The 13531-nt window shown below is 30.7% G+C and overlaps 1 protein-coding gene across 3 annotated transcripts; it reads left to right on the top strand.

Moving 5' to 3' along the window:
* The first annotated feature begins 9865 nt into the window (after positions 1 to 9865).
* Positions 9866 to 13213, top strand: LOC113871047 (protein TRANSPORT INHIBITOR RESPONSE 1-like). 3 transcript variants are annotated; one of them, XR_003505746.1, is made up of 4 exons: positions 9866 to 10498; positions 10922 to 11414; positions 11513 to 12375; positions 12841 to 13213. XR_003505746.1 is itself a non-coding variant. In XM_027507744.1 (3 exons), exons 1-3 carry the CDS (start codon positions 10035 to 10037, stop codon positions 12308 to 12310), a joined length of 1755 nt encoding a protein of 584 aa, XP_027363545.1. In that variant the 5' UTR covers positions 9869 to 10034; the 3' UTR covers positions 12311 to 13213. The 3 variants fall into 3 exon arrangements, 1 of the variants encoding a protein (XP_027363545.1); XR_003505747.1 differs by having other exon boundaries at positions 9867 to 10498; positions 11513 to 12386; positions 12841 to 13212; XM_027507744.1 differs by having other exon boundaries at positions 9869 to 10498; positions 11513 to 13213.
* The last annotated feature ends 318 nt before the right edge of the window (positions 13214 to 13531 follow it).

Below are 13531 nucleotides of genomic sequence, written 5' to 3'. Positions count from 1 at the left end.
TTTTCTATTTTACAGTATATGGGTCATTTCTTTTTTCACTGAACTCTTGATCTTACACTATAGTTTTGTCTACAACACATGCATGTAGACAAAGATAGTGAGATACTCGGAGATATTGAGAATAAAGAAGAGTTATCATTTAAATAGATTTTTAAGTTTTCGCCTTTTGCTTTTACAATATATATATATACATATAAATGCAATCAAGAGTTATACCATAGCTAAGTTTGGAGGATATATAGGATGAAAGAAGAAAAAAAAGGCAAAGTGTAAAACCTTTTTTTAGGTACTCGAAAACAAAATCAATGCAGATCATAAAAAACAAACTAAAAAAATTCAAAATAGGAAATAAAAAAAATACTAAATTGATTTCAGCTTTGATTTTAAAAAACATTTTAATCTAGATCAAATCAAACTGATCTAATCTTATATGCATATATTGTCTAAAATATTATGATGCCACATACACTTATTTATTATTTTATTGTTCAATCTTCAAGTCCTATCTAATATGATTCTATCCAGTTTTGGTACTGTGTACGTTTCTTAAAAAATAAATTCATTTTATATCCAAACTAACTAAGATCAAATTATTTACATTATTGGTTAATAAAGTCTAAGGCGAAAATATTTTTAAATTTGGTGACTTTTTTTTTTTTTTTGGTTATAAAATGAGCCACCATTCTCTCTTTCTAAAAATTCAAAACAAGAAAGAAAAAAAAAACCAGTAATCTTGCCGTGTTAACTTTGACAAACTAATGCTTTTAGAAAAAAAAAAAAAAAAAACCTTTGAAAAACTAACAAACATGGTATCGAAGCATTTTTTTTTTTTCATTAAGTGGTTTAAAACTCAAGTTTTACTCATTTTCTTCTTCTAATAATAATTTTATAGATAAAATGATTATTTGCGGAAGTGTATTACAGTTGTAATATCTTAAATTTGACTTTTTGTAAAACATGAAGCGCGCTTTAAAAGATAGTGTGTAAAGCATGGTTATAGTTTAAAAACTCATTAATTAATATTTTAATAATTTTCCTATTTGTTTTATAAACGCATGTATTTATAAACGTGAGATCTAATAAAAAAATTAATTATAAATCTGAGATCTTATAAAAATAATTATAAATGGGAAATCTTATTAAAAAAAATCAAAAACTAAATAATTTTTTTATTTTTCAAAACATACAGTGTGACTAATTTCTATTCTTACATACTTACACGTCAAATCTTGTGTCACAAATTGTTTTTAAACATTATATAATTAAAAAAATTTAATTTAACAAATTTTAAAAACGTACAGATTAAAATATAAAATCATTTTGTAAGATTAACAATAAAAATAAAACACATTATAAAGGATAATAAAAAATATATTTAGAAAAATAGCTATAAATGTCAGATCTTATAGAAAGATTTAATATATATTGAAAGTAATCTTATTTAACTACAGAAAAAAAAAACTCGTTCAAGTTTATTTTTAAAATAATGAATTTTTTAAAAAGTTCGTAGTTTTAAAATTATTTTAAAAATATTAATTCTCCTGAAATGAATTTTAACAAAAATGAAAATTATCAATTGTTATCAATCAAACGTAATTTTCAGCACCGCTAATATCATTGAAGGAATTAAAGAAAGAAATAGAAAGGAAAGGTTGTGTCGCAGCTTTGACAAGACAGTGCAGGCCGGCGATAGAGGGTAGAGGCGGCAGAGGCTTTTGTCAAAGCAAGCCCTTTCATCGTCAATGGAATTAAAACTAAAACTTTTTATTGAAAATTGTACTTAAATATATTTAAAATTAAAAAATATAATTACTATTATTTTATGATTAAAAAAATAGAAGTTTTTAATCAATATAGTAATTAGTAGCTGTCTCTGTATTTTGGTTTGAGCAAAGATGGGTCCGTTTGGGGATTACAAGTTATCTTGCCGTTTATGGTGCGAAGAGGTGTTGTTATTAGGGTTACTATGCAATTTTGGGGCAATGAGAATTGGCGGCATGCAGCCACTCAAAACTCGTCATTTTCCATCCATTTCTTAAAAGAATGGCACTGAAAATTGGTCATTTTCCATCCAATTCTGAATAAAATATGTGTCATTATAGTGAAAGTGAAAGTTCTGTATCCAAATGCATACATGCAACTGTGTCCGACGTAGATTGCAATGAATGCGTGTCCATCATCATACTATCTCCTTCACGTCTCACTGTGAAATTTAATAGTTCTCAGAATTGTACTATGAAAATCAAGCTATGTATTCTAGGGACTGTTTCTTTTCTTTCTTTCTTTTCTAAGCATACAAATATTATCTTATTTTATTTTCAAAAATTTATAAAATTTTTGTAGTAAAAAATATTTTTTAAAGATATCCTTAGAACAATAGATAAGATTTTTTTAAAGATAATCAATGTTGTTATAATGAAGTATAAAATATACTAATATTTTATGTTGTAAAAGCTTAAAATAAATTATATTCAACTTAAAGTTTAATTTTTAAATCACTGTTCTTAAAATAATAATTAAAAATATAAATTTTAAAGTATTTAATATCTAAAAAATCAACTTTTTAACTTAATTTTTTATATTATTTCACCATTGTTCTTAGCAAAATTATAAATTAAAATTTGACGGCAATCTGGTTAAAGTCAAGTAATTAGTTGAGTCATTATTAAGTATCATTATTTATATTTAGAGAATATATAAGCCTTACCATGTCGATCGTTATTTTCGTGGAAAATCAATATCACACACTTGATGTTGACAAGGAGAGGCTTGAGATTATTATGGATATGTATGTGGCCTTCTGATAAAAAGAAAATGCGTTGAATTCACAATTTCTTCATGCTTTGGCTCTTTTCTAATTGATTGTGGTCATCGAGCTCGCAGTAAAGTAAAAGATGAAAGAGAAAGAGGAAATGATGGTACTAAACTCTAATCCTTGTTATCTTTTGTGACTTTAAGCTTGTAAAATTCAAATTGAATGATTAATAATCAGTCAATGATACCAAATTTTTGTAAAGATTTTCTTAAAGTGGTACTCCATATAATACAGTAGTCAATGATATCTTATTGGGCTATTAAAATACCCGTGTTTGGAGGTCAACAAAAGTTAGCTGCAGCTTCTGTTTCATGGCATGCTAATGAGAACCCATCCTTCAGTTTTGGGTTCTTAGTAAAAATAATAATAATAAAATATTATATCAATTCAGGTTGTACGAGATTTTCAAGTAAAGGAATTAATACGTATGCTAATTAATGGGAGATGAAAAAGCAAGAAAGAACGAATGATGGACAGAAAACAAATGAGATTATTAAGGTTTCTCAAATGATAAACTTGATAAGATAGAGACCCTTCCACTAATAGAAAATCCACTTGACGTGACATACAATAAACCACAGTTTGAGTTCTACGTGCGAGAGAGTATAACTTTTTGGGTCCAAAAGGTCGTGCATTTATTCAATTTTTGCATTTAAATATTTAATGATTGTAAATTCGGCTTCTTAGATCAATTTTAAAAGAGATTAGATAATAAAGGGTTGTAATTTTAAAATAGGTATTTCCAATAAAAAAATTAAAATAAATTTAGTATCTTCTAAACAAACATGGATCTCCATGGAGAGCACCTAATTCTCCATGATTGGCTTCGCTTTCATTTGAGAAGCAAATTTTGGTCGTCCAATTGTACGACGTTGAACATTTTAATGGGCAAGCTCATGAAAGTATATTTATCTTGAAATTGCCATGCTATGCAATCCCTACCCTAATTTTTTGCTAACTTCTTACCCAATAGAAATGATATTTTGCAATGTCACATGGTTAGAGGCTTAGAGTTTTCATAGCATGCCACGGCCAAGAACCAATATAATAAGCTCTAAACAAAACGACAGAAACTCTTTCTATTAGGCATAACTTTGTTTCTAATACCATGATAATGAAACTTAAACTTATGAGTCTGTATAAATTACTCAAGTCTTACGCCCTTAGTCTATTCTTAATTACGCAATTAAGTTACACTTCTTGACGGTAGCTTATCTTCCATTAATCAGGCTAAAGAGCTAAGCCACTGTGAGTAATCTGAACACACTTCTTAATGGCATCAACCTTTGACAACATATATACCACTGAATCAGTAGAGTTTTCGTTTTTTATCTACAAGTTAATTGGAGGTCAACGTGATAATATGAGTTTTTCTTGTTTCGTAAGGTGTTTATTTCATCGCAATAAGTTTTTAGGTAAGATGGAAAATTAAAGTTTATACTAATTAACAAATAATATATATATATATATATATATAATGTTATTAGTATAAATTTAAATATTTATACAAGGGTATTAATCATTATTAGAAAAAAAGAATATTAACATAAGCTAATTCAGCACCAAACCATTAATGATTGAGAACTTTTTCTGGAATGCGATTAACATTCTTTTGTTTTCCGGTACTATATCACAATTTTTATTAAGACTACATGATGACTTAAGATTTATGCAAGTGATCAACCATGTCTTTAAGGCTTGTCAACTACAGTTGGATGACGAGAAAAGGATAAATTGAAAGACACTTGAGTGCAAATTTTGAAGCATAATTGATTACCGTAGAATTATTCTCATGAAAGGAGGACATGAGTTAACTAGAGTTGAAAAAATAGATTAGCTGATCTATTAGGTTAAAAAAAAAGTTTCAATCTAAACTCATAAAGATAATAGACAACAAAAAATTGAAATTTAATCTATATCAAAGTTAATTAAATCAAACTAAAAACTTTAAATTAAATCTGAGTTTAAAATTTAAAATAAAAAATTATATTTTATTCAACCCATTTAAATAGATTAATTTTCCAACTCTAAAGTCAAGAAATTGACTATAAGTTTATAAGATAATTTTTTGTTTTACTTAACTGATTTCATTTAAAGGTGCAAGTTATATATATATATATATATATATATATATATATATATATATATATATATATATATATATATATTAGAATGATGTGTGAAAAAAAGTCTTATGCATATAGATAGAACACACATGATTTTTAATTATATGTATAATTAACCTTTACCTAAAAAATATATATAAAACTAACCACACCCAAATGATTTTTAATTATTCAACTCCATAACTAATTTCTGTAGAAGCACATTAAAATCAAGACAAGTGCTTACAAATAAAAACAAAATTTACATTTGAAAAGTTTAAATATACACAACACAGGCGATACTAAGAAAGAACAATTTTAAATTCTTGTACAGTATATATATTTAGTAAACAAAAAGTATAGATTTGTAATAGTAAATATATTTAATATTTCCTAATTCGACATCATAAAATAAAAAATAAAAAATAAAATGAAGCAATTGTTTCGTGTGGGATGTGTCAATTCAGAAATTAAACTGAGGAGGATGAGTTGTGTATACATCGACATCAAGGAATTAAGGCGAGTGAATTATGATCCCAAGTTAAATAGAATTTGTCGGTAGAGTGATGTGAACAAGATTGAGCTGGTTACAGCACCCAATTCCCATTCCCTGTTCATTTCAAGCAATAAAGCTGTGCCTTTTTCCATCCATATACCAAATTATCAGCACCAGTGCCGCCATGCATTCAGATCTATCCCCATGAATTCATTCTAAGTTGCTTCCACTCTTCTCCTCAGCATTTATTTCTTTCTTTTTTTATCTTGCTTGTGCCACTTCACGTGCACCACCTCTATTGCCATCAACAACATGTGCAAACCAAGACAACAATTTAATACCCTCTTCATCAAATCCAACTCTTGTATTTAAGACTAATTATATTCATTTCGCACCACGTATATATTTCAATTAACCATTATACATCTTTCCACTTCTTTTTTCAGAAGCTAATACTATACTAATACGCTGTTTAACTAATTAATTAATTAATGTGACTGAGAGATTCCCGGAGAACCGTGCGTGGGCTTAATATTTAACCCTTATATCAACTCAATTGATTAATGTGTCTTTAAATCTTAATCGCGATATTTTTCCAATAGAAAATTCAAGTATACGTGCAAGACAACTCAGCTCGCTCTATGTTGTTTTATTCAAATTATTGGACTAAAAACGAAAAAGAGATATTAATGTAATGATTATTTACCTTTATAAGCGGGAATTACTATTATTTTAGGGAAAGCTTTTTGCTGTTTTTAAAATAATGATAAAATGTTAGCACTATGCAAATATTTATTATCTCTTATCCATTTAATTCCATTCTATTCATTTTTATTTAATATTGATTTTATTTTTGGTTTATTAAACTATATATTTAAAATGGATTATATAAAACTATATAAAAGTGAGAAAAATTCACCAAAAGATGAGAATAAACCCATTAGAGCACATATATAATTATTCTTATTTTGATTAATATAATTCACCACTCTATAACTTTTTTTTTATCATACTCGGATAATATTGTCTATTTAATATATATATATATATATATATGGATACAGCTGTATTTATACCGTCTCTTAGATAATAAAATATTACGAAGGTCAATTGACTCATTTGCCATTACCAAGCAGGTTTAATTTTAACGAGTGTAAATATGCAATGTCCACCGTTGGAAATAAATTAGGTTGCCTCGAAATTTATTTTAAATATTTTTTTTTCTAGTTTATAACTTTAAAGTGTAAATTTGATTGATTTATTTATTTAACATGATTTTTTAAGGTCTAAAATTATGCCCTGATTTAAAAAATAATTGAAAAAATTATTTAATAGTTAATTCATTTAAAACAACCTAATATAGACTTATATACAAAGGTTATTGGACATGATTTTTTTTGTGTGGAATAAAGAGTATAAATTTTTATTTAAAAAATATAACATTTTCGTTGACAGAATGTGAGTGAATATCTATTTACGCTCACTCAAAGCAGGTTTAACAATATTATGACGTATTAAATACTTTAACAATATTATGACATATTAAATGCTAAAGTGCCTTATTTCATAGTTCTCTTAAAAGCTTTTTGACTTAAAAGAGTAAGGTTTCAAAGCATCTTACTTATTGCAATGTAACTTTTTTCATAATATAATGGGTCTTTTTGGAAATAAATTTATCTACCCAGTTATTTGAAAAAAAAAACAATAATAATAAGAAAATGTTAATTTATTTAATTAGCATTATTTTCAAAGTAGATTTAACTCCTTATAATATACTTTTTCTATATATATAATGAAAAGTGAACCTAATCAGTATGTTCAACAGCCTCAAATCAAATCTCAATATACTTGAAAGTACATCCCCTGTTATATGTTTTTTTTTTTATTAATATTATTATAGAAAGTGACTTCTTATCATATAGCATTTTTTATACATTAAAATTTGTTATTTTTATCTCAAATCTTAATAACTTATTACGTTTTTAATTTTTTTAAAATGTACTCTTTTCTTATTGTAACTTGAATTTTTTTATTTAAACCAATTATATTTTACATTATAATCTATTTTTTATATTTCTAAGTTATTAAATTTAAGACATTTGTATAAATATTTGTTAACTTATAATTACTATAATGATAATATAGAATAATGTGCGTTAGAACTGTCAAAGGGTCTAAATGTATTTGATTTGCTCGCTTTTTTATTTTGGTTTGAGTACTTTTGTTAATTATTTAAAAATCATATACTGTTCACTTTAATTCTCTTTAAAAGACTAAAACCATTTATCAACTTGGATATAAATGAGCATTGGACCATCGTTGTATATTAATAATGACCTTTAAGAGAATTACTTGTCATCATGTCATGGTTAAGGTTAATATTTATTGCCACAATAATATCATACTATTAAGGTAAAGGGACCAATAGAATTAAAGGAAAGTGTCTATGTTATGCACACGCAAAAGAGGGTTAATGTAGTGTGTTATTAAATTGTAAACAGTAGGTAGTGTTTTATGACTTTTCGTGTTTAATAAAAAAATTAATTCGGTGTATTTTATAATTTTGACTGAACATACTATAAGAGAGACGTAAACTGTCACCTTTTTCCTAAAAAGAAAGCTGTCACCGTTTACTTATTAAATTTAAAATATATTATTAACTTATAAAGAGTTATGAAGTATAAATTAAATATAAAAGTGATATTTATTTGTGTTAAAATGATTTATAATTATATTTGAGTTATGAGCTTAGAAAAGAGAAAAATGGAGGAAGAAAATAAAAACAGTAAGTGTATAAAGAGGAAGGATTGGGTGATTATGTTGCATTTATTTGGTTAGTTAAAGGATGGCAATAATTAGGGAAACAGGAAGAGTAGTGTGAATAATGGAATGGATGATTAGAATAGATGCTAGCGTCATTAAAAAGTGGGCCACGTTGGCCGCTTCTGTTAGTAAATTTATTTTATTTTCATATCTCACACTCACTGTTTGAATGAAAACAGTCACATATGATTGGACGCCCATTATGTCATCATTTCCCATTTTTATGCAAATTCATAAACACAGAATCATTTTATTAATTCACAAAATAGCTAAAAAATATAATCCTGTTAACTCATATTTAAACTCCTTTTTAGATTATGAAATATATATTTTAAATCTTTTTATAGTCTTTTTGTCATACTTTTTTTTTAAGGCAAAACAAATCTTATTAAAAAGAGTTTAAAGAAAACTCAAAACCCATATACACAAAACTACTTACTCAGAGAAATAAAAAACAAAAATATATTTATACAAAATTAAGACAGATGCAATTTCGTGGGTTCAAATACTAATCAGCTAACATAATAGCTTCTCCCTTACTAACAAGTGATAACCATTTCCAGGATCTCAGAATAATAGAATCTATGACTTCCCTCTCATCCAAAACACCATTGAAAAATATAATTCTATTTCTATGCAACCATTAAGACCACACACTGTACTTACCCAAATAATTAATAAGCATATTCCTTCTCTTTTACTACAGCCAACACCAACCCAAGAAAGCAAGTGAGTCGATAAATCTGAAGGTAGAATCAATGAAAAAAAGATGTATGGGGAAAATAATATTTAATATTATATATACATTAACTTTTAATACTTTTTAATTTTAAATAAAAACTAGGTATAATTTTGTATTATGTATTAAGTATTTAAGCACTGCAAATGTATTGTTAGAAGGAATAATTATAGTATCACATAAAAAGAAGGTGGTAAAAAGATGTAAATATATCAAACGAAAGTAAATCAAAAGATCGTATCTTTTTATATACCTTGAGTTGGATAATTTTTGATATCTAGCACAACTAATAATTTTAATTACATGGTAGAATTCTTTCTAAGTCTTTTTTTTTTTGAAAAATAAATGATGCTAATAGAACTATGATGCCTATTTTTATTATTTATCAGTGTACATTGTCGTCTCTTTTTCAAACTTTGTTATTTGTTGAACACACTCACACACAATTACCATACAGTTTTATGTAAAAACAAACAATATTTTATTCATACGATTTCAACGACTTCCATGAAGATAAAATATTTTTATAAAAGTATATTATTATTTTGAATTTAATGTTTGGGCCAAAATGTGGTCCCAGCTAACATCCATCTCTCTCGCTCTCAATCAAGCCATGCAACGAGAATCATGAGATTCCTTTCCACACCCATTACGGTAGACATGATAACACCTCATAAAACCACCCCAATATCTCGCGAGAAAAACAACATCTCCTTCTCGTCCATTTATCTCAACGGATAAGATCACCATCGAACGCGGCCCATCCAATGGCTCAACTCACTCACATCCACGTGTCTCCTCCACAATCGCCGATCACACAGCCTTCAGAAAACCCCCCTCCACCCCACCTATTTAACCCTAGTTACTTTCTAACCTCACCCGGTACAACACAAACTCCTTATCCTCTCTCTCTCTCTCTCTCTCTGGCAACTACAAGCACCCCCTTGCAATGGCGTCTCAGATCTAACAGTAGCACAAAGGTATATTCATATATTCATATTGATCGAGAAAACGACAGCGTTTAGTCAGGTAGAGAGTTGGTTGCTTCCGTTTGAGATGCGGAGAGTGGCGTATTCATTCCCAGAGGAGGTTCTGGAGCACGTGTTTTCGTTCATTGAGTGTGACAAGGACCGTGGTTCGATCTCGCTGGTGTGCAAATCGTGGTACGAGATCGAGAGATGGTGCAGGAAGAGGGTGTTTGTGGGGAACTGCTACGCTGTGAGTCCTTCAACGGTGATAAAACGGTTCCCTAAGTTGAGATCCATCACCATCAAGGGGAAGCCTCACTTCGCTGACTTCAATTTGGTACCCGAGGGTTGGGGCGCTTATGTGCGCCCTTGGATCATGGCCATGGCTGATGCTTATCCCTGCCTTCAGGAGATTAGGCTCAAGAGGATGGTCGTAACCGACGACTGTTTGGAGATTATTGCTAAATCGTTTAAGAATTTCAGCGTGTTGGTTCTCTCCTCTTGCGAGGGTTTCACTACTGATGGACTTGCTACCATTGCCGCCAATTGCAGGTTTATTTCTTTCTTTCTCATTTTGTTTCTCTCTTTCTTCGCATTTTGCTTCTTTTTTTTTTTTTTTTTTTCATTTTGAAGAAGTGAAATTGAAATGAAATGAAATGCTTTCTTCTTTTCATTTGGTTCTCTACTTCCTTGCATCCACAACTTTGCAGCTTCTGACACGTGTAATGGGAGGTTCCGTTGGGAGAAATTTTAGTCCAAATTCTATTTGGTTAACTCGCTTTTATATATTGTTTGTGAAAACTACTGGGTCTGGGTCATTGTCAATGACAATGACGAAGATGCCCGATTTGGCTCAGGGTGTTTGAATTTACTGCGTTCTTTATTTTGGTTCCAAGACTAAGGAATTTCTGGTTTCTGAACTGGCGTACCCCTTAACATGCATTGATAAATCTGTCGGGTGCTAATGAATTGTAGGAATTTGAGGGAATTGGACTTGAGGGAGAGTGAAGTGGATGACATTTGTGGACACTGGCTAAGCCATTTTCCTGAGTCGTATACATCGTTGGTTTCCCTCAACATTTCTTGCTTAGGCAATGAGGTGAATTTGTCTGCTCTAGAACGCCTGGTTAGTAGGTGTCCCAACCTGCAGACGCTTTGCCTCAACCGTGCTGTGCCCCTTGATAGGCTAGCCAACCTTCTTCGTGGAGCTCCTCAGCTGGTTGAGTTAGGCACTGGAACCTACACGACTGAGATGCGACCTGAGGTATTCTCGAACCTGGCGGCAGCATTTTCTGGGTGCCAGCAATTGAAGAGCTTGTCTGGCTTTTGGGATGTGCTCCCGTCTTACCTTCCAGCTGTCTACCCTATCTGCTCCCGGCTGACATCACTAAACTTGAGTTATGCTACGATTCAGAGCCCCGATCTTATCAAGCTTGTTAGTCAATGTGAGAGTTTGCAGCGGTTATGGGTATGTCTGATTTGTCTTAATATGTTTGTATCCTGATCCACTGTCACAAAGTTGTGTAGTAAAATTCTTGTGCTGACCAAAATGTATTTGCTGTATAGGTGCTGGATTACATAGAAGATGCTGGCCTTGAAGTGGTTGCTGCATCTTGCAAGGATTTGAGGGAGTTGAGGGTGTTTCCATCTGACGCATTTGGATTAGAACCAAATGTGGCGTTGACAGAGCAGGGCCTTGTTTCTGTGTCTGAAGGCTGCCCCAAGCTCCAGTCAGTTCTATACTTTTGTCGTCAAATGTCTAATGCTGCCTTAAATACAATTGCCCGAAACAGGCCTAATATGACTCGTTTTAGACTATGTATTATTGAGCCTCGGACTCCTGACTATCTTACCGGTCAATCTCTGGATACTGGTTTCGGGGCCATTGTAGAGCATTGCAAGGATCTTCGGCGCCTTTCCCTTTCTGGGCTTCTTACTGATCGTGTTTTTGAGTATATTGGGACTTACGGTAAGAAGCTTGAGATGCTTTCTGTGGCTTTTGCTGGAGAGAGTGATTTGGGACTCCATCATGTGCTGTCCGGGTGTGACAATCTTAGGAAGCTGGAGATAAGGGACTGCCCCTTTGGTGACAAAGCCCTTTTGGCAAATGCTGTTAAGCTGGAGACAATGCGATCCCTTTGGATGTCCTCTTGCATGGTGAGTTTTGGAGCATGTAAGCTGCTGGGTAAGAAAATGCTACAACTTAATGTTGAAGTCATTGAGGAAAGAGGACCTCCAGATTCAAGGCCAGAGAGTAGTCCTGTCGAGAAGCTTTATGTTTACAGGACCATTTCGGGGCCCAGATTGGACATGCCTGGCTATGTGTGGAGAATGGAAGATGATTCTGCTTTAAGAATTTCTTGAGTGATTGTGCCGTGGGGTGAGCCATGGAATTGATGAAGCATTTGATGTGAGAATTGTTGGTGCAGGTACATGCTCGGTATGCTACACTATTATAATTTAACACTGTTGAACGGCCTATGTTGTTGCTGTTATGGTTGGTGTTTGAGCCTAGGTACAGGAGGGTATACACAAGGCTTGAGCTCAATTGCCATTCATTTTACACTTTGGCTGAGCTACGAGATTCCAATTCTGATAAATAAAAGACATCGGAACTTTGTTTATGTTATATGTGGCAGCGGATACTGTTGTTATATTACTTTTCATATCATTATGATATTTTACAGACTTGTGCATGATATATATATGCATGTTAGTGTTACCCTGCTCTTTTCATAGTAAGATATTGGTGGACTCGGTTGTCATTATCATTATTAACCTTCGGAAGGAATAAAATCTATATTCATATGCTAATGCAACCTGGTTTATTGTTTGCAACTACGTTAATGGATTTGATGTAAATGTAATGCCTTACTTTCTCTTGTTCTATTCAGAGTCGATCGAAGCTGTGGAATAAACGATCGCATGAGTATAATGACTTTCAGAGTCGTTGGACATTTGAGTCCTGACGCATGTGAACCGAGGAATGGCTCAAGCGGTGAAAAGGTTTCCGCAGTTCAACAGAGCTGTTAAAGTATTTTAATAGCCGTTTCCATCGGTTTTTTACTTTAATCTTAAACTCGTATCCAAATCCCTTTTTTGTAGCCTATATTGTGCTAATCTCTCCGTCGAAAATAGGTTAAACTGAAGACTGTAGAACATGCAACCTTTCCAACGAAGTAACAATGATATTGTAACCTTGTTACGAGTGAGGAACCTGTAATGATGTCATTATTCTCTGATAATAAATAAAGTTCTCTTTTCACCCAAAAGGTTTTAAGGTTTGCTTGATTAAGGTTCTGATAGATTTGATTTGAAAAAATAATGATTTAATCTTACAAGAATTAATATTGAAATAATTTATTCCTGAGAAGATATTTTTAAAAATAAACTTAGAAAAATTGGTTGTGTGAAAATAATGAAGTGAAAAAATTATATAACGTGTAGTCATAATATATTTTCTAAAAAGAAATTTACAACTTAAATTTGAAAATTTTAAAATAACAACTTACTGTGCAGCTATTTTTTGCTTGCCGGAAACAGTTGATCTTCGTATATCCAAATCCTATTAATAAATTAGTAAAA

Source organism: Abrus precatorius, unplaced genomic scaffold, assembly GCF_003935025.1.
Source record: "Abrus precatorius isolate BTA unplaced genomic scaffold, Abrus_2018 Scaffold7, whole genome shotgun sequence".
Taxonomy (NCBI): domain Eukaryota; kingdom Viridiplantae; phylum Streptophyta; class Magnoliopsida; order Fabales; family Fabaceae; genus Abrus; species Abrus precatorius.
This window is presented reverse-complemented; position numbering and strand designations above follow the sequence as displayed.